Source organism: Lycium ferocissimum, chromosome 4, assembly GCF_029784015.1.
Source record: "Lycium ferocissimum isolate CSIRO_LF1 chromosome 4, AGI_CSIRO_Lferr_CH_V1, whole genome shotgun sequence".
NCBI classification, from domain to species: Eukaryota; Viridiplantae; Streptophyta; class Magnoliopsida; order Solanales; family Solanaceae; genus Lycium; species Lycium ferocissimum.
This window is the reverse complement of record NC_081345.1, coordinates 49,236,000-49,263,881: the sequence shown is the minus strand read 5'-3', so window position 1 is coordinate 49,263,881 and position 27,882 is coordinate 49,236,000. Positions and strand designations below refer to the sequence as shown.

The following is a 27,882-nucleotide window of genomic DNA, read 5'->3' as shown; positions in this document are numbered from 1 at the left end:
CTTTTCCTTTTTTAGTCTGTTTAAAAAAGCACCTTTTTTCTTTTATTGGCAACTTTTTACTCCCAACTTTCCACATGACATGTTTAAAACCACAAAATTAAAGAACATTTTGATACATTCTACATATCTTTAATTTAAGACCACAAGATTCAAAAGTTTCTTTACTTTCTAAACTCTATGCCAAATCAAAACCACACAAACAAATTAAAACGACGAAAGTAATTGATTAAGATACAGTGTAAAAGGGACAAGTGAGGAAACGAGGCATAAATCCTGGAAGAGTAAAGAAACCATAATATTACTAATCACAATGATAAATACTAAACATCAACCTCACTAACCATCAAAAACTGCACAAACGGAGAAAGAAAGAGAGAATAAGGTCCGGTAATTTAACATCTGACTTTCAATGCCTTTTTAAACCATCTCTCCCTAAAACCGCCACAATAGGAAGGATCAAACAAAATCCCTAAGTTAGATTGCACACCAGAATGAAAAAAATTATGTCACACCAAAGCTCCGATGGCAGCAGCAGCATATAGCAAACTTGTGTAGCCACCTGACGGGGATATAAGCCCTAAATTAAGAACTTAAAAAGATATTTTGAAGATGTCAGCACCCAAACTTCTGATCAATAAGTTGTATGCCTTTGCCTACAACTGAGATACTTACAACCTTTCTACATAACTCAGCAAGCTGAAATTTATGATTTCTGGACGACACACTTCTCATATAAAGCTAGGATATCCTTCTTGTTTGGATTCTTCAGTTCGAGCAGTTCAGCGCCAAAATTATGCTTTGTAAGCTCCTGCTTTAGTTTCTGCACCGTAAACTTGGTATAATCCTCACCATTTGTTTGTTGACTATGAGCATCATCATCTCCCCTGAATACAGAACCTCCATCTTCTGGGGAACTAAACTTTAGGGGACTGGTTGTACTCTTGGATCTCTTATTTCCCCTGATTGGTCTATCATTTGTATCCATGTCATGGACAGATTCAACTCCAGCTTCGTATTCATCTATCCTGGCACGTTTGCCATGGGAAGCAGTTCTAAGTTTGCTACCCAGTGCAGTTTCATTCAGCCGAACTGCAGTTAACTGTTGTTGAAGAATATCTAGCTTTCCTTGTGTAGCTTGCAACTGAACAGAGAGTGCTTCCGCCCTATTGGTTGCTTCAGCACGTGCTGCACGCTCAGTCTCCAACAGACTCTCAAGGACTTGCACAGTACTGGCCCTCTGTTCATTATTTGATTTCAGTAGCATCTCAATCTCTTTTTCCCTTTCTTCTACTCGAGCCTCCAGCATTGTAACTTTTGACCTTGCATCCTTCTCAGCACGATGATACCTCCCTACTTCATCAGCCAAGTCTTCTCTTTCCCTCTCTAACTTTTCAATAGCTCTATCAGCCTTCTCAATCTGAGCTAATCTTTCCATAGCTAACCGCTGAATTTCATTCTTTTCTTTCAAGGCCGAAGCTGCTTCAGCTCTTGCTTTATCAGCCAGCTCAGTTGCCTTTTTAGCCTCTCTTTCAGCTGATTTATATCTATCCTGAACATCCTCAAATCTAGTGAACTCCGACCGGTACTTCTGCTCCAGATGAACCTTCTCCTGTTCCATAATCCTAGCTTCTCTTTCATATGATTGTGCAGTAGCATTTACATTCTCTAGCCTTTCACCCAATGCCTTGATTTCAACCTTTAACTCTGACACTTCTAGATCATAGTTCCTTACCTTTGATTCAGCAGCCTGTAAAAAGTAATTATCACAGAATAGCCATTAGTACTCTTTTTATTTTTGAGAATGGTAAGAATAGAATAGTCATTAATACTACTATAATCAATAAACAATGTATTAATTCCAAACTAGTTGTGTTCGGTTATATGAATCCTCTGTATCTATTCGGGCAGTCATTAGGACAAATATCCATGTAAACTCTTAATTTTAACACATACATAATGAGTGTAAATATCCATATATTTACATAGTCTTGAAACCCAGTTGTATTGCTAAAGACAAGTTGGTATCACCTCCCAAAAATAGACCTAAATTGAGATATCCATTCGGCAATCTAACCTTTCAATTCACAAGGTTACAACACAACTGAAGGTTATTAAACCGCCAAATAAAAGTCTGCATTCCAAATGCTAAAGCTAGTTCAGAGGGCCAACATAAGAAACATCACAAGCTCGTGAAAACCAAAATACTAGGAGCATTACAATCTGCAGAGCTCAAATGGTCCTTAATGAAGTTTCTTTTGGTCTTATTCTCAATGTGCGCGTTCGGATCCCCTTTTCAGCGCGCCCATTTTAAAATAACAGAGAGTGCACACACCCCCTCCCCCCCTTCCTTTTCTTTTGACTCATACTTTGCTCCACCCCACCCTCACCCCTTTATCATACACAAGATTGGTGCAAATAAAAGTTAAGTTGGTTTACAAAAAGCAGAAACTCACCCTCAACTCCAAATTCAGTGTTGCTAAACGATGTTCAGCATGCTCAAGCTTAGATGCCTTGTCTTTTATTTCTTCTTCCTGCATTTTCATCAACAACGAGAACTTTAAATATCATATTGGAAAACTAAGCGAGCACAATAGGGAAGAGGAGAAAAATGATACAAAGCAGCACATTAAGATTAAACCAATATGCATAGCAATACTTTCTTTTTTATCAAGAATATGCATAGCAATATTTTCACCTTATCAGCCAGAGTGCTTGAAAATTCATCCCTTAAAGCATCTTCTCTCAATTGGGTTTCCTTGTTTGCACGCTCTTGAACAGATGCTGCTTTCTCAAGAGCATTCTTAACTTCCTTGACGGCAATGTCATATTTACGTTTCCACTCTTCCGCCTCCTCTTGAGCCGATTCAGCTTGTTCTTTGGCAGCAGCAAGTCTTGCTTCAGCAGCAGCAGTTCTGGACTTTAGAACAGATACTTCTGCACTTGATTGGTCTTCATCAGCCTTCTGTTTCAACAGAAGTTGTTCATATTTTCTTTTCCAGTCTGCGGACTCATGTTTAGCTGAAGTGAAAGTTTTTGATAAGCTTGAATATCTCTCTTCCAAAGAACTATATTTACTCTGCAAATTTGTAATGCGACTAGTGTAATCATCTGCAAGCTGCTTCTTGTCATTGATTGTGTCTTCATAACGCTTCAAATATTCGGATTTATACTTCTCACTAGCCTCCAGTTGTTTGTTAAGTAAGTTCATCTTATCCTCAATGGAACGGCACTTCAATGCAAGAGTAGTTTTCTCTGATCCAAGTTGGTCTGTTTGCTTCTTGATGAGATCAAAAAGTGGACCTTCCAAGCTGGAAAATCAAAGTGATATGACATATACATTTCCAATTGCAAGTGCTTCAATAAAGAATTGTTAATACACAAACCTTTGTTGTAAGAAGGCGATCAATTTCCTCCACTTCTCAGGACCTTGACAAGTTGCTTCATACTTGGACACTAAACGATCAAGAACCTACATATAGCATATGCATTTAGGATATTGGTAACTCAATAAGCCTGAATTCCAGTTTAGCCACCTAAAAATAGGCTGATATCTATAGTGAATAAGGGCTTACCTTAAGCACATTATCTATATTTGCATCAGGAGCATGGCAAGCCATCCTCAATTCCTTTTCCATGTCCTGTATGGCATTTGAACATTGTAGATAAGCCTCCCTAAAGGCATCCTTTTTAAGATCCTGCCATCAACAAAAAAACCGAATCAGCAATTAGAAAGAGCTATTCAGTAGCAGAGTTTAGATACTCACACTCATAAACGTGAACATCCTGATAAAACTATCTAGAGGTCGAAAAGTCATTCCATTTGATGGACCACGGAACTTTAACTGGATCCCAGCAAGAATGTCAACGGGTTCAGTCCATATAACATATAGTCAATATCATGAGGGCAGATGGCCCATGTACAGCTATTAAACTGATAAGAACAAAAACGATACTGCACAAGCACACATCCAGGAAGAAACAGACAGATCAAACACAAGGCATTAACACATATTTCTAAACTTTGACTCAATTATCACCTGGTTAGCAGAGAAAGGATTGTAAATGGAGACAATTAAGATCCTTATTCTACAGGTCACTTATACGAAGAAAGAAGCAACAATAACTTCATAACTAGGCAATTGACTTAAACTCAATATTGAGATTTACTAGAATGTTTCACCATTCCAAAATTTAAGGGTTATGATGAGAATACCCAGCCTAAGCGAAATAATTGTACACTTGCACAAAAAGCAGACCAATTGTACAGATTAATTCAGAGTCCTGCTATGTAGGAACTTTTCCTTATTTCGTTATCCTAGAGCAGTATTGGGTGTATCTTTCACTAATTCATTAAACATTATCTCGTCTTCTCTTCTTTCACAACTTCAAAATGGAGACGAATGTCCTATATGCTGGTTTTTCCAATAAAAATATCTTAACATTACCAAAACCTCTATAGCTTGACTTCTGCGCAAAATAAGTTCTGCCATTCTATGAAAAATAGAAAACGCCCTCCATGTAAAGATACTCAAAAAGAAATGATAATGGTTCCATCTGAAAGCATTACTTGAACCATCCCTGAAAGCCAGGAGGCCAATCCATGGTTCAAAGCCAAAACATAATAAATAAATGCTGCTAAGTTCAACATCTTAAAAACCCCCCAATGAAGCAATAATAAGAAAAACCATGTCACCAGTTCCATCGTTCAAATCCTAATCTCACTTAATAATTGTCAGCATAACCCCCCCCCCCTTTTTTTTTTTTTTCCCGTACGACACTTTCCCTAGAACTTAGCCAGTGTTGTATGTTGGCCAACCTATTGGCCAGTATCACTAGAACCAGTAAATATAGCGTGGATAAGTACAAAATGGCACCCTTATGCCTTCTAAATGACCACTAACCAATATAAATAAAATCAGGACATTCCTCCCTTTTTCATAGTAAAATTTTCATCACATCCTCGTGAAAATAAAACTGATCCATCTCTATATAGCCAATACATTCACCGTGTTATTATGTTTCTTCAATGTAGCAACTAATGTTTTTTTTCTCTTTTCCAAGCCTTTATTTCCCCATTGGCTGAAGTAGGTCAACGACACCACCATGAGGAACAACGAGACCGACCATTCTTTGTCATGGTGGTTGAGGGAGTCCTCTCCTTTCCACTAGGTCGGAGTTCAAGGTTGGTAGCCTTGAAGCTAGGCCTAGGCAACGAGCCGAGTCGGCTCGGGTCTCGACTTTGCTCACCTGTATTTTAGGTAGTCTCAACTTGACTCCGTTTCAGTCAAAATTTGGCTTGGCTCGATTAAAGCTCAGCTTTGTGAAGCTCGGGCTCGGTTGAGCTGATTCGGCTCAGCTTGGTTGGCTAATGATTATTTTGAAACTAAATTCATCCATTAAGTATAATTAAGTTAGCTATATGTCAATTCAATAATTATTATTTAGTAAAATAAATTTGTCATTTTGTACTTCTTTAATTAATTCGATGTATCTAAAATTTATACACATCGTTACTTAAGACTACTTTATGGGTGGTATGAAATGTAATTAACATTTTAAATTTAAGAATTCAGAAATTAAAGAAATTTAATATTGTAATTTTATTTTATTTTTGAATTTGTTGCTTTATATTTTTAATTTTTCTTTTTGGCCTGAAAGTTCTATTCTATGTTCAATATTAAGTTAACGTCATTTGAATTGAGTTCTAATTTAAAGTAATAAAGTATATAATTTAATAACATTTGAATGCAATTACCAATTTTAACTAGTAATGTTGATATTTTTCTTAATCAACAAACTTATTATGATTTAATGTTTTCTAACAGTGTAGCACTACTACACGAAACTAAAGAGTAAAAACTGACTCGGGCTCATCATCGCTCGAGGTCGGTTATTCTTTTGAAAGCTCGATTAAGCTCGGCTTGGTGCTATAAGCAGCTCAATTGAGCTCGGCTCAGCGCCTAGGCCTACTTGGAGCATATAAACATGAGAAACAACAATGACATTAATAGCACTGAAGTCGGTTACAGTAACTTTGGATCATGATAATGGAAATAAATTAGTTGCAAAAGAAATCCACTGGTTTACAGAACATCAGGACAAGTTTCAAACTTCTATTAGTGAAACTGGAGGACTGCGTCATGGAATTTGAAAAAAGCAGATAAGATGAAGTAGCAGGTTGCAGCCGCTTTTGAAGTTGAAGGTATTTTGTCCAAATATTATTTCCGCATAAAAAAGTGTCTACATTTCAATTAGTTTGGGAACTGTGACTTATTTTCAAATAGCAATCATAAAAGCGGTTATTTGGGAAATTTTTCCTAGAACCAGCCATTCTACCAAAATAAAATTGGTATTTTTGGGGGATAAATATGGTGCGGAAGAAAAAAAAAAATTATTATCAGCTTATCCTCCGCTAAGGAATGTATTATGACACGGTCATGTATGCTTATATCACTCATATGCACTTTATCCTCAATATTTGAAGTAAAGGGTGGAGGAAAAGCTTACCTCAAATGCCTTCTTTATGAAATTCTGGAGACGCTTCTCATATTTCATCCTGATGGATCCAGCCCCCACAGCAGTAGAATTAAATTCTGTCATGGACTTTTGAGATGCATCTTCATGTGCTTCTCTTAATGCACCCTGCAATGATTGAAATATTAGAGGCAACCAGATAATGTTAGCATTGAAACTAAAGCAGCACTTACTTCCTCCGGAGGCTTAGAACGATCAAATGAAGCCATGTATCTGTCAGCAGCCAAATCGTATGCCCTTTGACACTCAGCTTCCTCAACACTCTGCAAAAATCAAAAAGGAAAACATGCATTGGCATACACTATGGTGCCTAAGCTGGTTATACTGAGTGAACTAACACGGTAGCACTGGGCTAGTTAAATAACATCCATAAGATTCCACTAAAATCATTCACTTGTAGGTTTGTCATGTTGTTTCACTTTCCTCGATTTCTGTTCCCTTCTATTTTTTTTTTTTAAATTGAAAAATGAAGAGTGAATATCATAGGAATTCTGAAGAGGACTAATTCACTCGTCTGGTAAAACAAAAAACATGCAAGAACTAGCACGGGCACCAAAGCTATGGTTACATATCCGTGACATGTCAGATATCAAACACTTGCATGTCGTTTATCAGAAATCAATTGGTGTCCAGACTATAAACTTTCTTTTTGATTTTTTGACTTCATGTCCTTGAAAATGGAGACCAAACAGAAAAAAAAGTGCCAGTTGTTCCCCTACATAATAATCTGAGCCATAATAATGATGAAACAAAGAGACAGCGAATCTAATGCAATAACAAGAAATTACAAAATTAAATTCCAAATTCACAAGAATGCTAAGAACACATTATAGTAACTCTAACACGAGAAGAAGAACGAGTAGCCTCCCTAAGAAAACACATATATTGGGACATTTTATTGAGGTGTGATGTTTAGATGAATACTTTTTTATATTTAATCTGGAACTGTGGATCAATTTTAGGGTGATCTTGACTTAATTTGGTAAAACATATTCTTCATAGTAATCAACATATTCTAACACTATATTTAAGACGTCAATAAGATCATATTCGAATAAATAAATAATATCTCGATGGTGTTGTGTCCTCGTTATGAAATAACCAACCTTTACAGGAGAGGACCTGCAACTCTTCTTCTAAAACTTGGTTTCTGAGAATTCTATTTATGGCTAGTTTAGGTGCATTGTAAATGATCTACCTGACCTTCTCCAATAGCTTATCTCTAGTATAAGCCCTAGATTTAGTATCTCTATTTGTCATTGTTCCTTCTGTTCAGGGCCACTTTCTTGGTGCCAAATGTCAATCTAACTAATGATTGAGAAATAATCATGAAACCATAATCAGTGGTTTATTATTTGTCACTCTTTTGGGTCAAAGATGTTGGTGATGAAAAAGAATAAAATTGCTATTGGACACACCTCTTGCGCAGATAGAGAAAGAACATCAATGAAGTGGGAAAAATAAAGGAAAAAGCACTATATCTGCCATTAAGAACATTGCTGACCTGCCATGAAGAGGTGATGGTGGGCACTGCACCATTGTTAAGAGCATCCAGGAAGGACTGAGTTATACGAGCAAAGAGCGGTCCTGTCATAATAGTTGCTCCAACCTGCTTGGGTCTTGTCCTCTCAAAAACAAATCTTGTCAAAGCATCAAGACCTGCTTTAAACTCAGGCCTCAGGTTTTCCAACTGCATATGAAAATTACCACAATTAGAATATTTAGAGGGTTTCCACAATCAGATAGACCATAGATAGTAGAGAATGGAACATGTGCAAGAATATTAAGTACTGACTGGTATTTGATCTAGCCGTTGAAGCTCAGTTTCATTGCTCAGAGGCCGCACAAGGGGGAAGCATTCTCTGTCAGGGAAAAGAGCACGAATGGAGTCCCTAATCTGCAGTCAGAAGTTCCAAATGGTTACCTAATCTACTGTTAGGGGCTAGCAAATTAGAAGGAAAAAAGGGATGGTTCGAAATTACATAAAACATGTACAAGTTCTTTTTATTTTTAAGTAAAACATGCGCAAGTTCAAAGAACCAGTTTTCAGAACAGGGATGGTTATAAAAGAAATTGAATAATTACAGCACAGGTAAGCAAAAGAAACATTCATATAAAGTGAATACCTCGTTTTTAGAAGCAACATCTTTCCCACTTCCTTGAACTGGCCTCAAAGCAAGTTCAAGGTAGTCCCGTGGAGTTATTTTGCGGTTGTCCTCGACCAAATCCAGATAAAAATCCTTTTTGCAGAAAGAAACATCTGTATGTTAATAGTTTCACAAGCAAGCACAGAAGAAAATCTACAGTGATAATAAATAAACTCTGAATTACCCTAAGCAACCAAACAAAGATTGGGGAGAATTGTCCAAGCTCGGAAGCACTGGCCCTTCCTCCAGAGGCTCTAACGCGAATATGTCTAGTCATTTCAGTGACAAGAGAGAGGTGGTCAAGTGCAGCTTCATCAATACCACCCATCTAAATTGAAGGATTAAAGAGATTATCAGGACATCTAAAACGAACTGACTGTAGCAACAAGGAAATTCACTGAATCGTGAGGGTAAAGGGGTAAGGATGGCATATCCAAAAAAGCAAACAAGATCCATGTTTGTGTGCTCCTAACCTGGTTATATACAAACATACTTGAAAGAAGGACCGCCAAGGAGAATATCTGTGTGCTATATGTTCCCTGTAAAACAGCAAAACAAAACAGAAATTTACAAAAGGCAAGAGTCAGCGAGAGGAAGGATAGGAAGGACACAGGAAAAAACAAGACATGTTCTGGGGTTATAGAACTAGTTCATTTCGTTTGTGAAAAGTTTAGCAATACAAAATGTATAAGAATGTAATATATAAGCCATATAGCATGTGCCAGGTTAATAAGTAGCAAAATCTTTACACTGTTATCAGCATGCATGTGATCCTTCTTCAGAAAACCAATAATAGATATGTTAAAGGGTGGAAACTAACCGTTTGATCATAAGCATCAATTCCTTCTGTGTCCAACAGTAGCAGGTTGTACTCTGTTCCATCAAGAGCTGTTCTCCTTAAAGGTGCACTCCACAACCAAATACCTTTTGTACATGGCCGATGAGTTGCAGCCACTTGAAAACCACTACTCCTGCCAAGAAGCTATTGGGCATACAGCAGGTTCTCAGTTACATGTTTTCGGCAAAGTAGGAAGTAGCACTAAGTTACATATGGTAATTAAATTTACATGCGAAAGTATACAGGTATATATTTATTCGATTGTTACATGCGGAAGTATACAGATATAAGTAAATAGTAACGATAACTGTGATCCCATTGTAATAGACTTGTTACTAACATAAATGAATTGAGTTTTCAAGAGAACAACAGTCACTGTTCTACAGCTTTGACCCATGAGTTGACTGCAATCTATGTTTATCAAGTTTACTGCATAAGGTGAAAGCAAACAGGAGTTTCAGAAGAAACACAGTGGGAACAGAAAAATGCCATATGGTTAATCAGAATGGTCTCCTTCTAACAGACTATTCCTTCAACTTCCCAACACATAAAACTAGATAAAACAGGAGTTGATTCAAAAAAAGCTTCAGAATTCTGCTTCTCAAAACAACAAATCAGAGTAGCCACCTGTCATCCAAGGCATTCGATCTCATAGAGTTCAATTCCCGTTCCCAACCCATGACCAATATAAGCTCGAAGCTTCCTTCGTAACTCCCGGAACTTCTTCGTAGTGGCTCCAATAAACCCCTAAATCTATAAAACTATATGCATCCACATATAGCGAACACCAGTTGAAAGTTGAAACCCTCAAAAATATAGGTTCTTATTCATCCATCCTCGGAACAAAGGTATCTTTCTTTGACATTGGGCAGATCTACATTAAGCAGAATATTACAGTGAATCTGATCCCCGGACTCCTTGGTCATAATCCTTTCCTGGAACCTTAACAAACAATGTAGATGAACTGAAGCAAATATCTTTTGTCTCGTGCAGAAATATCTAACTCATCTTGATAAACAAACATGTTCAGCTAAACATAAATTAGTCAAGGTTGTACACCTTACATCCTTCATAAGTATATTTCCCAACAATCTAATCCAGTGTGCTGAGTGAATTCTTCTAAACACATTTCTGCTCTACCTCTTTCTTTTCATTCGTTATGATGTAGAATGCTATACGCAGCTCCCATCCAGGGTTACTTTAGATAGCGGTATTTTCTGTATAATATTGGCATCCCCATTTTCTTGCACCAGAGATCAGCTCTAAGCCCATTTTTATTTGCCATGGTGATTGATGAATTGACACGGCATATTCAAAGGGAGGTGCCATGGTGTATGTTTTTGCAGACAACATAGTATTGATTGACGAGACACGCGGCGGAGTTACAATAGTTTAGAGGTTTGGAGACAGAACCTATAGCCTAAGGGTTTCAAGTTGAGCAAAACTAAGATAGAGTACATGAAGTGCAGGTTCAGTGATGCATCACATGAGGCAAACGTAGAAGTGAGAATTGTTACACAGGTGATCCCCAAGAGAGGAAGCTTCAAGTATCTTGGGTCAACAATTCAAAAAAATGAAGGGGAGATCGACAATGATATCACACATCGTATTGGAGCGGAGTGGATGACAGGGAGGCTCGCATCGGTGTCTTGTGTGATAAGAATGTGTCACCGAGACATAAAGGAAATTTCTATAGAGGTTAGACCAACTATATTATATGGAGCAAAGTGTTGGCCAATCAAGAATTCATAGAATCAGAAGATGAGTGTAGAGGAGATGAGGATCTTAGATGGATGTGTGGGCACACCAGGAGAAATAAAATTAGGAACAAAGATATACGAGGCAAGGTGGGAGTGGCCTCAGTGGTGGACAAGATGCAGGAAGCGAGACTGAGATGGTTCGTGCATGTAAAAAGGAGGAGCACAGATACCCAGTGAGGAGGAGCTGCGAGAGGTTGGTAGTGATAGGTCTGAGAAGAGGTAGGAATAGACCGAAAAAGAATTGGGCAGAGGTTATTAGACATGCGCATCTTTAGCTCACCAAGGACATGACCCTAGATAGGAAAGCATAGAAATTGAGGATTAGGGTAAGAGGGTTAGTAGGTAGTCAATCGATCTCTCTTTTTCTTGTGTGACAGTATGGCTCTAGCTCAGAGCACCTTGTCTACTCCCTCTTCTACTTAGCAGTATCAGTATCATGATTCTATTATTTCGTATTCTTCAATTGTATTACTACTGTTATTTCTTTTAATTGGATTATCTTTACAATTTTTGTTGTCAGTATTTTTCTTTTCCACCGTATTTTCACCATAGCTTTTACACACTTGTATTTGTTATATTTGTTCTGATAACATTTTCCTCGAGTCAAGGGTCTATCGGAATCGGAAGCTCTACCTCACAAAAGGTAGGGGCAATGTCGCATACACCCCACCGTCCCTAGACCCCACTTGTGGGATCACACTAGGAATGTTGTTGTTGTATTGGCATCCCCACTCTAAGGTTATTTAGTGCTACTTAGGTCGTGAGTTGTAATCTTAGTAGCCTTTATTACCATCCGCGTAAGAACATAGTTTTTTCCCTTAGTTCATGCTCTCCTAGTTTTAACTAAAGAACTACCTTTAACTTTAAGTAGGACTCTAAGAGCCCTACCTATCTTTTGGATTAAGGCATAGTTGAATGATATATAATGATTATATATCTCCGTGAAATTTGCTTGATAATTCTAGTCATCAAACAATTAATTAGTTGAACACTAGCTTCCAAATCCCAATTCTCCAAATTTCACTTTAGATAGCCGTATTTTCTGTATAACATTGGCATCTCCATTCTAAGGTTATTAATTACTACTTAGGTTGTGAGTTCCGACCTAAGTCTTTATTCCCATGCCATGTCAGAACATAGGTTTTTTCCCTCAGTTTATGCTCTCCATGCTTTGACTAAAGAACTGCCTTTTACGACTCTAAGAGCTCAACTTATCTTTTGGATTAATCCTTAATTGATTGATTGATTTAATGATTCTGTATCTCTCCATATTCAAGTTTGAGAGCAATGTGCTTGATAATTCAAGTCATTAAACAATTAAATAACTGACCAATAGTTTATAAAATTCCAATTCCAACCAAAACTACAGCAATGACAAGCAAAACCCTATTAAGGACCCTCATACAATATTAGAAAATAACACTAAACTACAAACACTAAGTAACGGAATTAACTAATATTTAGGTCGTGTGTTCCAATCTCAGTAGCTTTTATCCCCATCCGCGTAAGAACATAGTGTTTTCCCTCAGTTTCTGCTCTCCTTGCTTTAACTAAAGAACTACCTTTAATTTTAAGTAGGCCTCTAAGAGCCCTACTTATCTTTTGGATTAAGCAACAGATGATTTTTTGATTTAAGTGATTCTGTATTTCCAGTTCCAGAGCAATGTGCTTGATAATTCGAGTATTCAAACAATTAAATAGTTAACCATTAGCTTCCAAAATACCAATTCTAACCAAAACTACAGCACTGACAAGCAAAACCTAGCAATACACTCATTTTCATACAGAATCGAACAACACCACTAAACTACAAACCCTAAGTAACATTATTAACTTAAAAAAATACAAAAAAGCCTTACTTTATCTCTAAGTTTACTGAAATAGACCTGGTTAAGCAAACTACGACCACAAACGGAGACAATACCAACACCAACAGGCTCTTTAGTGAGTTGAAGTATCGCAAGTGCTTCAGGATCAATCTGGAACTTTCCTTTCTCATCGCAATACACGAAAAGGATCGTTCTTGCTGGACCGGCAGCAATGTTGACGGACGAAGGAGCGGTGACGGTGACGGAGAAGCATTGTCTCCCGCGCAACCACAAATGGAGACAATACTTAAATCATTTTTCGTTTGAATTCAATTAATTGCTTAATTTCGTGTTTGTTAACCCTAGCAATACAGTCACAACGCTCACTCTCATACAAAATCGAACAATAACAGTAAACTACAAACCCTAAATAACGTAATTAACTAAAAAAACACAAAAAAAAAAAATGCTTTAATTTATCTCTAACTTTACTGAAATTTACCTGGATAAGTATATAGCTCTTGCCTTGACGAGCGCAACCACAAACGGAGACAATACTTAGTCATGTTTTGTTTGATATTGCGTTTGAATTCGATTAATTAGTCATGTTTTGTTTGATATTGCGTTTGAATTCAATTAATTGCTTTTTAAATTTGTGTTTGTTGAATTTTACTGCTGTTAATGGCTATTCTAGTCATGTTTTCTTTGATATTTCTTTTGTTTTGCGTATGAATTCAACGAAATTTTCCTAGAACTTTAGCTTGGACAATAACACTGAACTACAAACCCTACGTAGCGTAATTAACTAAAAAAACACAAAAAAGGCTTTAATTTACCTCTAACTTCACTGAAATTTATCACAATAAACCAAACAGTCTAATAAAAAATAATGCCAGCATAACGGATCCTTACTCAGTATTATTCTTATACACCCTACCAAACGATTCCGTAATCTCAAACAGACGGACAATAACACTAAAATTACAAACCCTAAGTAACGTAATTAAACTTAAGAACTTAAAAAGTCTCTTTTAACTTTACTGAAATTTACCTGGTTAAGTATATAGTTCTAGCAATACACTCACTCTCATACAGAATCGACAGTATAACTAAACTACAAACCCTAATTACTGAAAAAACACAAAAAACGCTTCAATTTATCTCTAACTTTATTGTATCTTTTACCTGATTTAGCAAGCTATCTTATGGACTATCTTATGGATTAAGGCATAGTTGATTGATTAATTTATTGATTGGACAATACACTCACTTCCATACAGAATCGAACAATAACACTAAAGTACAAACCTTAAGTAACGTAATTAACTAAAAAAAACTTAGTTCATCTCTAACTTTACTGTATTTTTTACCTGGTTAAGTATATAGCTCTTGCATTGACGAGCGCGACCACAAACAGAGACAATACTTAATCATGTTTTGTTTGATAATATTGCGTTTGAATTCAATTAATTGCTTAATTTCATGTTTGTTAACCCTAGCAATACAGTCACTACTCTCACTCTCATACAGAATTGAACAATAACACTAAACTACAAACCCTAAGTAACGCAATTAACTAAAAAAAGACTTAATATATCTAACTTTACTGAAATATAACTGGTTAAGCAATCTATCTTATGGATTAAGGCATAGTTGATAGATTGATTTAATGATTCTGTATCTCCAGTTCCACAGCAATGTGCTAGCAATTCAAACCGAAAATCGAACAATAACACTAAATTACAAACCCTAAGTAACATAATTAACTACAAAAAAGCCTTACTTTATCTCTAACTTTACTGAATTTTTTTCTACCTGGTTAAGTATATAACTCTTTCCCTGACGAGCGCGACCACAAACGGAGACAATACCAACAGGCTCTTTAACGAGTTGAAGTATGGCAAGTGCTTCAGGATCGATCTGGAACTTTCCTTTCTCATCGCAATACACGAAACGGATCGGTCTTGCCGGACCGGCAGCAATGTTGACGGAGGAAGGATGAGAGGACTGTGGCGGCGATGGTGACGGAGATGGTTGTTGCGGTGATTCTCCGACGGAACCTCTGCGGAAGAGCCTCCTCATAGTGTGACTTTTTTAGGAGAGGAGAAAAAGAGAGAGAGTGTTTTAATTTGAAAAAGAGGGAAAAGAATCTGTGTGAGTAATGATTTCTTCACTTTTATAAGGTGTTTGAGCCGTGAGGAGTGAGGACAGTCAAGAGACGTCTTTTTCAGTTTGGACAAATTATAAAGAATTTAAAGAAAAAATCAAGGAATAAATGCACTTTTGATCCATCAGTTTATGTTAAACTAGTGTATTTAACACATTGATTGTTTAAATAAAAAATTTATAATAAATTTTCTATATGGAAGAGACAAAATTTCATGTATATATGCACAAAATTAATTCAAGAAGGAATAAAAATATGAGAGAGAGAGAAAGCATGATGATTTGCTTAACACCTCCTAAACTGACATGTTCAGGGTATATAAAAGAATTTGACACAAGTTTTAATACTAAGAAAGTTCAACACAAGTTTTTTATTTTTTTTTAGTGAGTATCGTTTTATATATTTTTGTTTTTTGAATCCAAGTACTGCACATAATTTTAGTTTAGACTTTAAAATAAGATAAATAAATGAAAGTGTAACCTTTTATATGTGTCCATATGTTTCGAATTTCGAATCGGATTAGTTTAAAATTATATCAACCCACATCCGATTCATTTATCCGAAATTTTAAAAAACATAACCCATATTGGAACCAAACATCCGAAATTCAAAATTCGACCATCCGAATAGCGTAGATCGATTTGGATTCTCGTCTATATCCATACTGTGCATAGCTCTATTATAAAAATTGTATAACTTGTCTTTTAATCAAACGCCCCTTAAGAAACTCCCTTAAATGGGCTAGGCCTTCATTTCACTTGGAAGAAGGACGCTGGCGTCGTACATCCCAAATCATTTTGTGCGGATTGCCTTCAAAGGCCCAGGTTTTTAAATTTTTGTAAAATTTACTTGGCATAGGTTCCATTATTACCTATTTATGGAACATAACTAAACTTTTCAATAATTATATTTAATAGCTAAAATATATCATATTTACTTACATAATTCTGTCATTTTTTTCAATACGATACTTATAACCCTAAATTTAAGCAAAAAAAAAACGTGTCTCTCTCTCCTTCATCCTAAATAGACGCATTATTCACCATATCCATTACTTTCATCCAATTTCAAATCGTTTTTCAATTATTCAACTTCCTTTTATATCTCTAATTAACTACTCATTGATTTCTCTCGCGTTTCAAATCTAATTCCAAAATAAAGTAAGATTCTATCTGATTTTTATTTTTTACATGTATTTAACCTATATTTTGGGTTTTTTTTTTCGTTTGAATCGGGAATGCAAGTCTAAGTAAGTAACTTATCGGTGTTTGTTCTTGGTTGTTTTTTCTTAGATTCAATTGGAATGACTAAAGAAATTTACTTCTCCATGAAATACAGGTATAGAACCGAATTTGCGATTCCTAATTTTTCTTTGGGAATTTCTCAACATCAAGCGCCATTGGAGGCTCTTATCTTGAGAATCGTTCAAAAAGAATTAACGATCCTAGGCATTATAAGGAATATGTTGATTAGAAGAGTAAAAACAAAAGAAAAATTGAAAAATGTTTCTCGAATGGAGAAACAAAAAGAAGAGAAAATTTGGTGACAATGTTGTTAATGTTAAGGGCAAGAAAATTGCTAAAGCCAAACGTAATGTGGATGAGGATGATGATGAAGAGGTATATTTTTGTTTGTATTTTCGGTATATTTAGTTCTTTTTTTTTGTTCAGTTATTACGGATCTATGAATTAAACGGATCTATATTTTGTGTGCATTTTAAGTATATTTTCTGTGTTTTTTACACTTGTTTCTTCGATTATTTAGTGCGTATTTTTCTTCACCATATTTGTGATTTTTTAAGATTTTTAAGTACGTTCGATTATTTTTGTGTATATTTTGTTGACAGTTATTACGGTGATTTTTAAGATTTTTAAGTACATTCGATTTTATTATTTTGTTGTGGTTATTTTGTGTATATATTTTTAAGTACATTTAGTCGATATATGTTAATCATACGTGTTTTTTTGGCATGTTGTTTCGGTATCTAAATTTTTTTGGTTACCAAGCACCTGTTTGTGGCACCATCTATGTGTAGATACACGAATGTTAATGTAATGCAAGATGAAGAGGCAAACTAACAGATCCACGGATGGATATGTTTAGGAATTCTTGTTTTGGTAAATATCTCGAATGCGACAATTGGATGTACAAAAACGCCTGATTTTCGGTGCTTTATGGTCAAGAACTTAGGGGCAGTACATATAGTGTGCTTTACATTTGAAATAAATGGTAAAGTTCTGCGTTTTGTTAGAGAATTTACGCGATCAGGCTGAATTGTGTATCGATGAAAATGATTTTGTTTATGATAACTCAAAACCAGATAGGCTTATGGCGAAGTATTTTGGTAGAAATCGGAGAATCAATTGCCGGTTAAAAGACACGAGCTTATTGAGTGAACAACAAGACTTTATGCAGGATGATAAAGGGGATGACGCGATCAGATGGCAATATTGTATTTCATAAATACGTGGGTACATTGTGGTGGTCGAACTCAACAAACATACCAAGGATCCCATTTTGATGTTGTAGAGGACGGGAGATATAATGGTATCCTTGGGGTAAAGATTGCGTTTAGAGAGTTGGTTGTAAAGCGTCGGGCGAGAATATGCTGGTTTAAGAAATATTATAGGATTCATGGTTTGCCGCATTGCTATGCAGAGGAAATGGGTACATTGTATGAATGTTGCTCAAAAGTCCCGTCCACCATTAGAGTTAAGGCGGGGAATTTAATTTAGAATTTTTGAGCGCGGACTACGGAAGGAAAACCGAATTCAGAAATTGATGGATGGCATGTTCAGAGACGATAAAAATCCGTAAAAAGAGTCTTTTAACAGTTTTGTGTCTTTTACCATTTGCTTGTTTTAATATGTTTGTTTTTACATGCTATATTTTGATTATATTTTGTCTATATTTATGAAATAAGTCATTTGTGATCAATATATTTTGACTATATTTTCTCTCATATAATTTAGTATGTTGCAATGTAGATATATACGATAATATAGTTTCTATATTTTGTTGTTCACAGTCTGTAGATTCGAGGAAGTTGTGCCAACACCCATGAGTTTGAAACTCTTAAATTGCCTCTGTTGCACATGACATACCGGACGTCAAACATGGAGTTGATGGTGTACATTATGCGGTTGGTAGGCGATGATTACGATGATTTTAGTACCACACCACGCGTACGTCCGGTGGCAAAACGACGCAACAAAGTGCCAATTCTGATTCCCCCGCGAGGCAAGAAACGGACGCGATTTCCGGTTCACATTCCTCCTTCAGGAAACACCATCACGGAAGGAATCAGGGATAAGGGACAAGGAAACAAGATGCCTACGGCACCCGAACGGATGAGTTTAATCTGATAAGGAAGAGATTGATTTCAAGAAGAAGTAGGCGTTTGTTTTCAATATGTTTTTTACTTCATGTTGCTTGTGTCGAGTAATTAACGATTCTAATTCTATTTTTTATCTTTCAAAGCTGGGTGTTTGACTACATGGATAACTACTTCAAAAAGTTGTTAGATGTGATAAAGGACAATCAAACACCAGGATAAGGTAAAAATCAACACTAAAATGAAATTATTTACTTTTTAAGTTATTTTGATATATTTGGAAGACTTTATATTTTCTTTTGGAAAATTTTAAAGGTCGGTGACACAATGTTAAAAGGCGACTTACATAGTGATGGTGGGATTTATCAAGGCAATCAAAGTGGCGGTACAAGAAAGCTTTCAACCAAAGAGAATCAAGGTGGTGGTGCCACTTCGCGTTGAGAGGAGTCATCCGGTGGTACTCATTTTTCTTTCACTTTTCTATATTTGCGGTATATTATTCAAAGTGACAATATTGGATTTTTACCTATAGTGTATTTACATATATAGTTTTCACATGGTGATTTGTTAGTAGTGTCCTTTTTGATGTATCTATTTGTGCTATTTTTGTTATGATTGTGTTTATATATACTAGCGTTGCTATATTTGTTTTGGATTGATATTTTAATATTAGTTTTTCATATATGTTGTGGCTGTATTTTAATTGTATTTTGATTATTATGTTCACTGTTACTTATTCTGGTTTCTGTTTACTATATTTCAGACATATTTACCATATATTTTCTCTATATTTAACTGAAACTTTTAACTTTTAAAGCAGTACTATATATGTGTATATGTGTATACGTTTTGTCGATGCCTTTAAATTCATTTGAACCATGTTTTTATTGTTTTAGGTTGCGGGAGTTGGAGTTGCCAATTAATGATCCGGTTTTCGTTGTTGATGTGGATAAAGAAATCGGAGTTAAAAGTGATGCACAAATGACGGAGTTCCCATAACACCAATCCATTTAAATTTTGATGTAAATCGAAATGTGGCTTTTAAGTACTGAAATGTCGTTTTGATAAGCAATAATTGACAAACACCAGTCGTGTTTTTTTTGTTTTTTTTTTTAGGAATCTCGGAAATCGATATGGAGAATGCTAATGCTCGAATTTACCGCATCGAGGAAATGGTAGCGGACTTGCTAATCAACGCCCTTTAGCATGTGTTATTCCTCTCGGTCCTCCTCCGGTACCACGCGATGATCAAACCGATTTGTCAAGTTTAAGGACTCCTCTAATGTGGACAATAACCGGTAACCATGTCTCGGTGGATGATTCACGATTCTCGGATACCAATCCAACTTGGAGTACAACCAACAACCGGACAAAGTTCAACTAATGAAACCGAACAACAAGTTGGAGTACAACCGATAGTTGCCACAGTTCAAGTGATGAACCGGACAACAAGTTCCCGTACAACCAAATGCGGGCCAAAGCTCAAGTGGTGAGGCGCACCAGTTTTCAAACTCGAAAAACGAGATCATTGTCCATCAGTCTTTGCCCCGAGAAAAAACCAAGCAAATATAACTCCGTCCCCTTATTGTCCCAATTTTAGCTCGGCGGTTCTTCCGCCAAAAATATCGGTCCTTGCATTTATCGGAAAAAACACCCATTTGTTGACCACCACTATAAATGCCCCGTTAGATACTTCGTTTCTTCAAGAATATCAAAAGTGGCTTGAGAAGGATCTATTGAAATCGCATGACAAAAGGTACTTATTGTCACAACTTGTTTTTTTATTTTCCCGTAATTCAATTATCAATAAACTTAACGTATGTTCTTTCCATTGTTGATATACGAAGCCAAATGAAAATCATTACGAAAGAACAAGGAAGGACTCGATCTTGCGGATGCCGAACTTCGGTTTCATTTAGGCGTTACAGCCGTAGCCGACAAAAACTGGTTCTACTTGTTATCTATGGATGGGCAACTTTGGACTGATGAGGTTTTGATATCTATACAGCAATATTTGTTTTGAACATAGTGTTGATTATAGTCACTGAATTGATGTTTTTTTAAAAGATATTGATGTTATTTTCTACTACCTACGCAAGAAGGAAGTATCACAATAACAGCAACTATAGATTCACCTTGCCGATTTGTATTTTTCACACTTTAGTTGCCGAAATTTACAAATCTTGGGAAAACCCCGATTCATCCACATGTGTCGCCCAAGGAAGATGGTCGTGTGAGTACATTAACGGCACAAGTTGTTGGCTAATGTACCATGGTATACCGTTGACAACGTACTAATTCTCGTCAACATAAAAGAGGAAAATCATTGGATTTTGGTTGTGATATCATTCACCGACAAGTCTCGCTCTCATCCAATGAAAAGATCATTCATTTTTCTACAAATTTTATATGTTTGTTTTTTTTCTTATTTTTTCTTTTTACAAACGGGTCCATCTACGTATACAACTCATACCGAGTCATAGGCATGATGCGTCGTTAGAGTCGGAGTGAAAATGTTGGCTACTCTAGTGACACACGGTCTACAAATGATCGATTTCTATGAGAAGAAGGCGGATATAGATTTTGCCACACATCCTTCTTGAGTAAATAGAGAACAAACCGACAACTTTGACATTGTGAATGTAGACAATCTCTCCGCAACAAGCTCCATCTAGCATGTAAGAATCTCTTCCAATAAAAAACACAATAAATACATCTTTTTTTCGTGGTTTTTTGATAAGTAAATTTTTTGATCATTTTTGTTCCGAGGATTGTGGTGTGTATGTGGCACGCCTTTCGCCGAATACTCGAGCTCAAGTGCGTCATCCCAACCGAATTCGATGCAAAGTTACTCCGTATGAGATACGGCGCCCTTTTATGCGACTATGCATGGGATAAGTCAAACAACAATGCGTCGAAGTGATAACGAGCGACCTCCAAGACCAATTAGATAAAGACCAGATTGATTACGATGCGAGTTGATAAACGAGATCTTGATTAGGCCACCAAGTCTTTTGTGTTTTTGATTTTCATGTTGAACAATAGCGTAGTTGGTTGCGACTTTTGTTCTTTGTTTTTTAATTTTGGACATATCGTTTCATGTGCAAAGCAATCTTTTTTAGGATGATTAATATTGAACACCACCTTATGGTTTTTATATTGTTGTTTCTTTCAAGTATGTTATTTTTTCAATGTATACATTCCATTTTTCATTTTACGTGAAATGTATTCATTTAACAAAGCAAGATATATCTAACCGGTTAAATACGTAAATATACATAAAATATAACTCGGATATATTTCATAAGTCCATTTTTTAATGTACGCGATTGTGTTACAAAAGTTAAAATTTCATCTAAATACACTTCAAATATATGTAAAATATATATCAAATATAGTTAACGATATAAACCGTAATAAGTATTATCTACCGAGATCAGACAAAATACAACTAAAATATAGCCAAAATATATACGAAAAACAAATATTAAAAAAAATTCACAAGGCAGAGTTTAAATTTCGCTATGCCCCCAACGGCATACACTTGTGAAGGAATTACCAAAGTTATCTCGGACCGGCATACTTATGCCTTGTGGGCGGACTTGGCATAAGTATGCCGGTCCCGCATAACTTTGATAATTCCTTCACAAGTTTATCCGGGTCCGGCAGATAAAAGTTTGTCCATTAAAAGTATGCCCCCACCGGCATAAATTTGTAAAGGAATTACCAAAGTTATGCCGTACCCGCATACTTATGCCTTATGGGCATTGGCATAAGTATGCGGGTCCGCATAACTTTGATAATTCCTTCACAAAGTTATCGGGTCAACGATAAAAGTTTGCCCATTAAAAGTATGCCCCCGCTTGGCATAACTTTCCAAATTTAACCACCAATATAGCATTACATTGAAAAACATCGGATGTTCGACGATGTGAAATACAATCATACTAGAACGATATGAATTCAAGATGAATTCATTTTTTATTTTTAACTCGAAATTTAAAGTAGAATTGTCTTAACAAATAAAATCAAAATGGACTTATTTATTCTTCTTATTGAGCGGCGGATTATCACACGAACGCCTATTATGACCAAGACGTCCACATTTACCGCACGAATTTCGCGTTTACCAATCATCAACTCCCGTAATGGCTTGTCCCTCTTCTTTTTTGGCCTCCCGGGGGTCTCTTATAGATCGGTGGCATAACAACTTCATCTAATATACTTTTAGGAACATTCCACTCGGTCTCATCGGGAAGAGGATCAAGCGGCACATCATATGTGTTCAACTCGTTTCCGGCTTGAATAAATCGAACAATATACATCGGCGGTCAAATTTTTATTCTTCAATACGCCATACATGAGAACACGGTATCTCGTCTAGTTGGAACATCCTGCGTGTACCGCAAGTTTTCTTCTTCAAATCTATTATGAAACGCCTCGGTCCATCATTCACCGTGTACACATATTCGATTGACGCTTCAACCCGAGAACCATTTAACAAATAAACAAGCATTACACGAGCGATTTTTACCATATTAGGAATATATATAAATATACATTACATATAGTAAAAATGTAGATTAAATTTTTGTGTTGCAAACAAAGTTACCCTCATTCGTATTGATTTGTACTCGTTGATCGACAACATCTCTTGATACCGCCTCATCAGTGTTGTGAATGTATAGGTACCATTTTTTCTATTTGTGCAATTCCATCTACCAAACATCTTCCTCACTTCTTCAAGGAAATCAAAAATATGTAACTCTCTTGCAAAGCAACTTGCTTTTCCATTAATACATTCGGCTATATTCGAAGTCATTGTCCATCCTCTATTAACAGGTGAATAAAGCCTAGACCATTTATCTCTTCCAAAGATCTTCTAGGTATCGTTTTACCCGAATATCAACATTCCCAATCTTCTCCATCAATTTATCGAACTCATCACGTCGTATGCTTTCGCTAGTGAATAAAATATAGGACTCAACACCTCACTTGTTTGTTGTGTATTGCTTTGTCACATTTTTCCACAAATGCCATACACAAGCCAAATGAGGAACGATGTAGGATACACCTTAGAAACTGCGTGTGTTATGCTTTCATGTCTATCGGACACGACACACATATTTTGCCTAACACCATAAGCACCGTTTGAACAGTTCAAAGAACCACGTCCACGACTTATTATTCTCGGGAATCTATCACACCATACGCTAGTGGTAGGATATTACCTACAAAAATCGGTTTATATTTATATTATATTCAAAACATATTTCAACCGAATTTGATCTCACACCGTATTTTTAGCACCATCATTTATAAAACAACAAGTATATATTTACAATATATTTACCTCATATTTACGATGTATTTCATCATATAATATTCACAAATTTACACCAGAATACATCAGTATGTTTTTAGCGACTTTATTTGCAAATCAATATGCATAATGTTGTATTTATAAAAAAAAAACATTCGTAGAATAGAATTACACATACCTGCTCCATCCAAAGTACTTGCCGACACAAATGTACCATTATACGTTGATTTAAGGTGTGCACCATCCACTACAACTATTGGTCTACAACACTCGAATCCCTTTATGAATGCTTTGAGTGCTACAAACAAATACATAAACTCATTTTACGGTGATTTATGCATTTTAACGAGCGATCCAGATACGTTTTATCAAGTATGTATATATATGCCGGCAACTTCTTGTATGAATCGGTAGGATCACCTGCGAAATCTTTTATAGCCTTCTCTCTAGCTCTCCATGCCATCATATAAGAAACATCTACGCCGAATTCATTCTTAACATCATCTATTATATCCCTGTGTGTGACCTTCCTTTTATGGTTAGTTATTTTCGCTACAACCGCTTCTCCAATAAACCAACTTGTTGCCTCGCTTTAGAATACACCTTGTCCTTCAACGGACATGTATGTTCGTCATCGAAAGCTCTAACCCCGAACATTTGGAATCCCCAATTCTCGACGCTCCGAATTTCCATTTACATTCCGGCGACCAAGATGCCGAGTGTAGCTACATAATACAATTCAAATAGTACATATTGAATCAATTAAATACAAGATAAATATATAAAAAAAATATATCGAATATATTGCATCAAACATTTTTAAAATGGGCAATTCGCGGGGAATTGCCCTTCGTGTTCATTATTAAAAGTATGCCCCCACCGGCATAACTTTGTGAAGGAATTAAAGTTATGCGGACCGCATACTTACGCCTTATGCGGATTTGGCACCCGTATAAGTATGCCGGTCCGCATAACTTTGATAATTCCTTCACAAAATTATGCGGATCCGGCATAAAAGTTTGCCCATTAAAAGTATGCCCGCGCGATAACTTTGTGAAGGAATTATCAAAGTTATCGGACCCGATACTTATGCCAAGTCTGCACGATAAGGTACATTATCTTGCCGGTCCAAGATAAAATGTGTAATTCCTTTAACAAGTTGTATCTTTGGTGGTGCATAGCGAAAATTAAAGATCATATAAATACGGACAAATATAACAAAAATACATCCGCACTTTTACGATACCGAATACATTTAGAAAATCATACCTTATAGCATTCGATCTCTCGTTTTGAAATTGAATCTTTCACGAATTGCGTATTTCGTCATCGCAATTTTCAAAGTTTCCTTATCCTGGTAAATTTGATCGACAAAAACTCCTTTCGCTTCCGGTTTCGAAATTATCAAATTGTTATCATTCCCAAACAAAACAACGGTATTTTCGCGTAGAATCACAAACTTTCATATCATCCCGATTCTCGCTATATCCAATTTCATAAAGACATCATCTCCAATAATACGATTACCGGTTGCACAATCCTCAACATCCAAATCATGAATACTAACGCACATCGGATACATCCCCAAAACTCTGTTTTCTCTCTTAAGCTCAACGTACACACGAACTCCCATATCGTTGTGTATTTCAATTGGTTGAAAATCGCCTTCAACAAGATATATTTTATTGAAATAGTTTTCCTAACAAGTATCCACGCCTAATTGATTTATAATCGTACAAACTAACTCATCGTAATTGCAATTATCAATGAACACAACAAAGATCAATTTTGTAATTCACAAAACAAGTTGATCGTTCTAAAACCGAATGACGGATCAACGCGATTACGCTTGTCATTATCCCGTTGTTTTCGAATACGCAATGTGTTAAATTCAATTTAGCTAAAACAATTTCGGAAAAACGAACAAAAAAAAAAAAAAAAGTTTGCGGTGAAAAAAATCGTTACCTCAATTATGAACTCAACTTGATGAAATCAAATATATATTCGTCGTGATAATCAAGCTATGTTCTTTGTTTTGATATTGTTATTTTTCAAAGGTTTTTCGCCTTTTTATTTTTGGTTAAAAATATGATTGTCTTGTTTGAATTCAAATTTTTTTGAATTTGTTAGGCAACTGTTTGAATGAGATATGGAATCGATATGGAATGGGAGGATATTTGCGTGAATCGGGGAACAATATAACCGATTCTAATTAAAATTGAAACGATTTTGTTTCCATAAATATAGCAATCACAAGTAAAACTCGCGTCCGTATTTCCGCTATATTTATGCTATATTTTGGTATACCCGACTACTAGATAAATATAGGCTCCTCTAGTTACGAATTGTAAATATAGAATATGTAGTTATAGGTTGTTAGAAAGAGTTAAAAGGTAGCTGTTTGTGAAAATTTTACTAAATTTTTCCCCTCAAATTGTTGGGCTTTAATTTTGGCCTTCGCCTAAAATCACATGACTTCCGGGTTCGAATCCTCGCTCAGAGAAAAATTAAAAGAAAATTCGCAAGGTAGAGTTTTGAATTCTTTGTCTTATGCTTGAAGGCAAACTCTGCTTTATAAGGTATGCAGACTCTGCCTTGAGGTAGAGTTTGCTACCTGAAGGCAAACTTTGCGTTATAAGGTAGCAAACTCTGCCTTAGGTAGAGTTTTGCCTGCCTTAAAGTAGAGTTTTGCAGGCAAATTCTGCTTTGCGAAATCCAAACTTTGCCTTGCGATTTTTTATTTTTTTTAAATTTTTGAGTGAGTAGAGGGTTCGAACCTAGAACTCATGAATTTTTAGGCGAAGGGAAAAAAAGTAAAGACCAGCAATTTGAGGGACAAATATTAAAGACCATCCCCGAATAAGGACAATCGTGCTAATTGCCCATCCCAAATAAAATTTAGTTTCTTGCTAACGCCCAACAACCAAAGAATAGGGAAACAAGGCCCAACATGTCAAAGTTGGTCCGTCCACTTTTCTTTAGCTATCAGCCCATTTGCACCAAAAATATCTTTGGGAGCTGGAGGCGAGAAGAGTTCGATTTTGTAATTCAGTATGAATACACTATTTTGGTTATATGGCTTTTTAGAAAGATATTAATAAAAATACGAAAGATTTGTAAATTAAACACTAGAGATCTTGCAGGGTTTTTCCTATTTGAATTTTAAGTAGACATAGACGATGATTTCCTGTTCTTGTTGGGGGCCATGCTTATTAATCAGAAAAAAGTACACTGTTTATATAGGTAAATTATATTTTAAAAATAAAATATGAATATGGAGATGTGTGTGTTGTTAGAAACTTTTTGACACAAGGAGAAAAGGTCCAACATTTGTATGAGGTCAAGACATTATATTGAAGACGAAATATAACTTCTTAGAAACGGTTATTCAGCAAAAATTAAGATTTTGACAATGTTTCTGGAATAACTGCTTTCAGCCAAAAAAAAAAATTGAAATATATTTTCGAGGTACCTTTGATATGATGGAAGCCTTTTTTAAGAAAACATTTCTCAAGAGCAAAAAAATGACTTTTAACATATTGGGTCACTCGATAAAAGATAATTACATACGCTAGCCAATATACAAAATAACACTAACTACGTATATTATATGTATATTATCATTAGTATACAAAATATATATTGTCGGCTATTATTTTGGTGACCGGCTATACAGTGTAAAAATTCTGAAAGAAATAGAGATGTTTAAAAATAAAACATGTATATGAGATGTATGTGTGTGAGATTTCTATGTGGTGTTCGGTTATCAAAAAATATCTTTCAAATGAAAAAATAAATACGGGTCAAAACTATTTCGCTTGAAACTAACTTGTTAACTTCGAATCATTTACTCCAAATAATATTTATATATTATTATTAATCTTTAATACTCGAACAATTCATCAAAATATTATTCAATTTGTTAATATTATTATTAATTTTTAATAGTATATAGTTTTACATAAATAATT

At 35.7% G+C, this 27,882-nt stretch overlaps 1 protein-coding gene across 1 annotated transcript; it reads right to left on the bottom strand.

The window, feature by feature from the left end:
- Positions 1-274: 274 nt before the first annotated feature.
- On the bottom strand, positions 275-15,253 carry LOC132053426 (uncharacterized). Its single transcript, XM_059445456.1, has 14 exons — positions 14,903-15,253; positions 9,502-9,663; positions 9,155-9,220; positions 8,866-9,009; positions 8,661-8,774; positions 8,330-8,431; positions 8,039-8,224; positions 6,708-6,797; positions 6,508-6,642; positions 3,573-3,695; positions 3,384-3,469; positions 2,696-3,308; positions 2,454-2,531; positions 275-1,747 (listed from the first exon to the last, which is right to left on the bottom strand). The coding sequence occupies exons 1-14, from the start codon at positions 15,167-15,169 to the stop codon at positions 704-706; spliced, it is 3,210 nt and encodes a 1,069-aa protein (XP_059301439.1). The 5' UTR covers positions 15,170-15,253; the 3' UTR covers positions 275-703.
- Positions 15,254-27,882: the final 12,629 nt, after the last annotated feature.

What these genes read in the sequence shown, in the direction of transcription:
- LOC132053426 (XM_059445456.1), bottom strand. Translation starts at nt 15,169, where the DNA reads ATGAGGAGGCTCTTCCGCAGAGGTTCCGTCGGAGAATCACCGCAACAA. An exon ending in AACGGCTAGATCAAATACCA is followed by an intron (nt 8,225 to 8,329) that starts GTCAGTACTTAA and finishes TTTCATATGCAG; the next exon opens with TTGGAAAACCTGAGGCCTGA. An exon ending in CCATCACCTCTTCATGGCAG is followed by an intron (nt 6,798 to 8,038) that starts GTCAGCAATGTT and finishes TGATTTTTGCAG; the next exon opens with AGTGTTGAGGAAGCTGAGTG.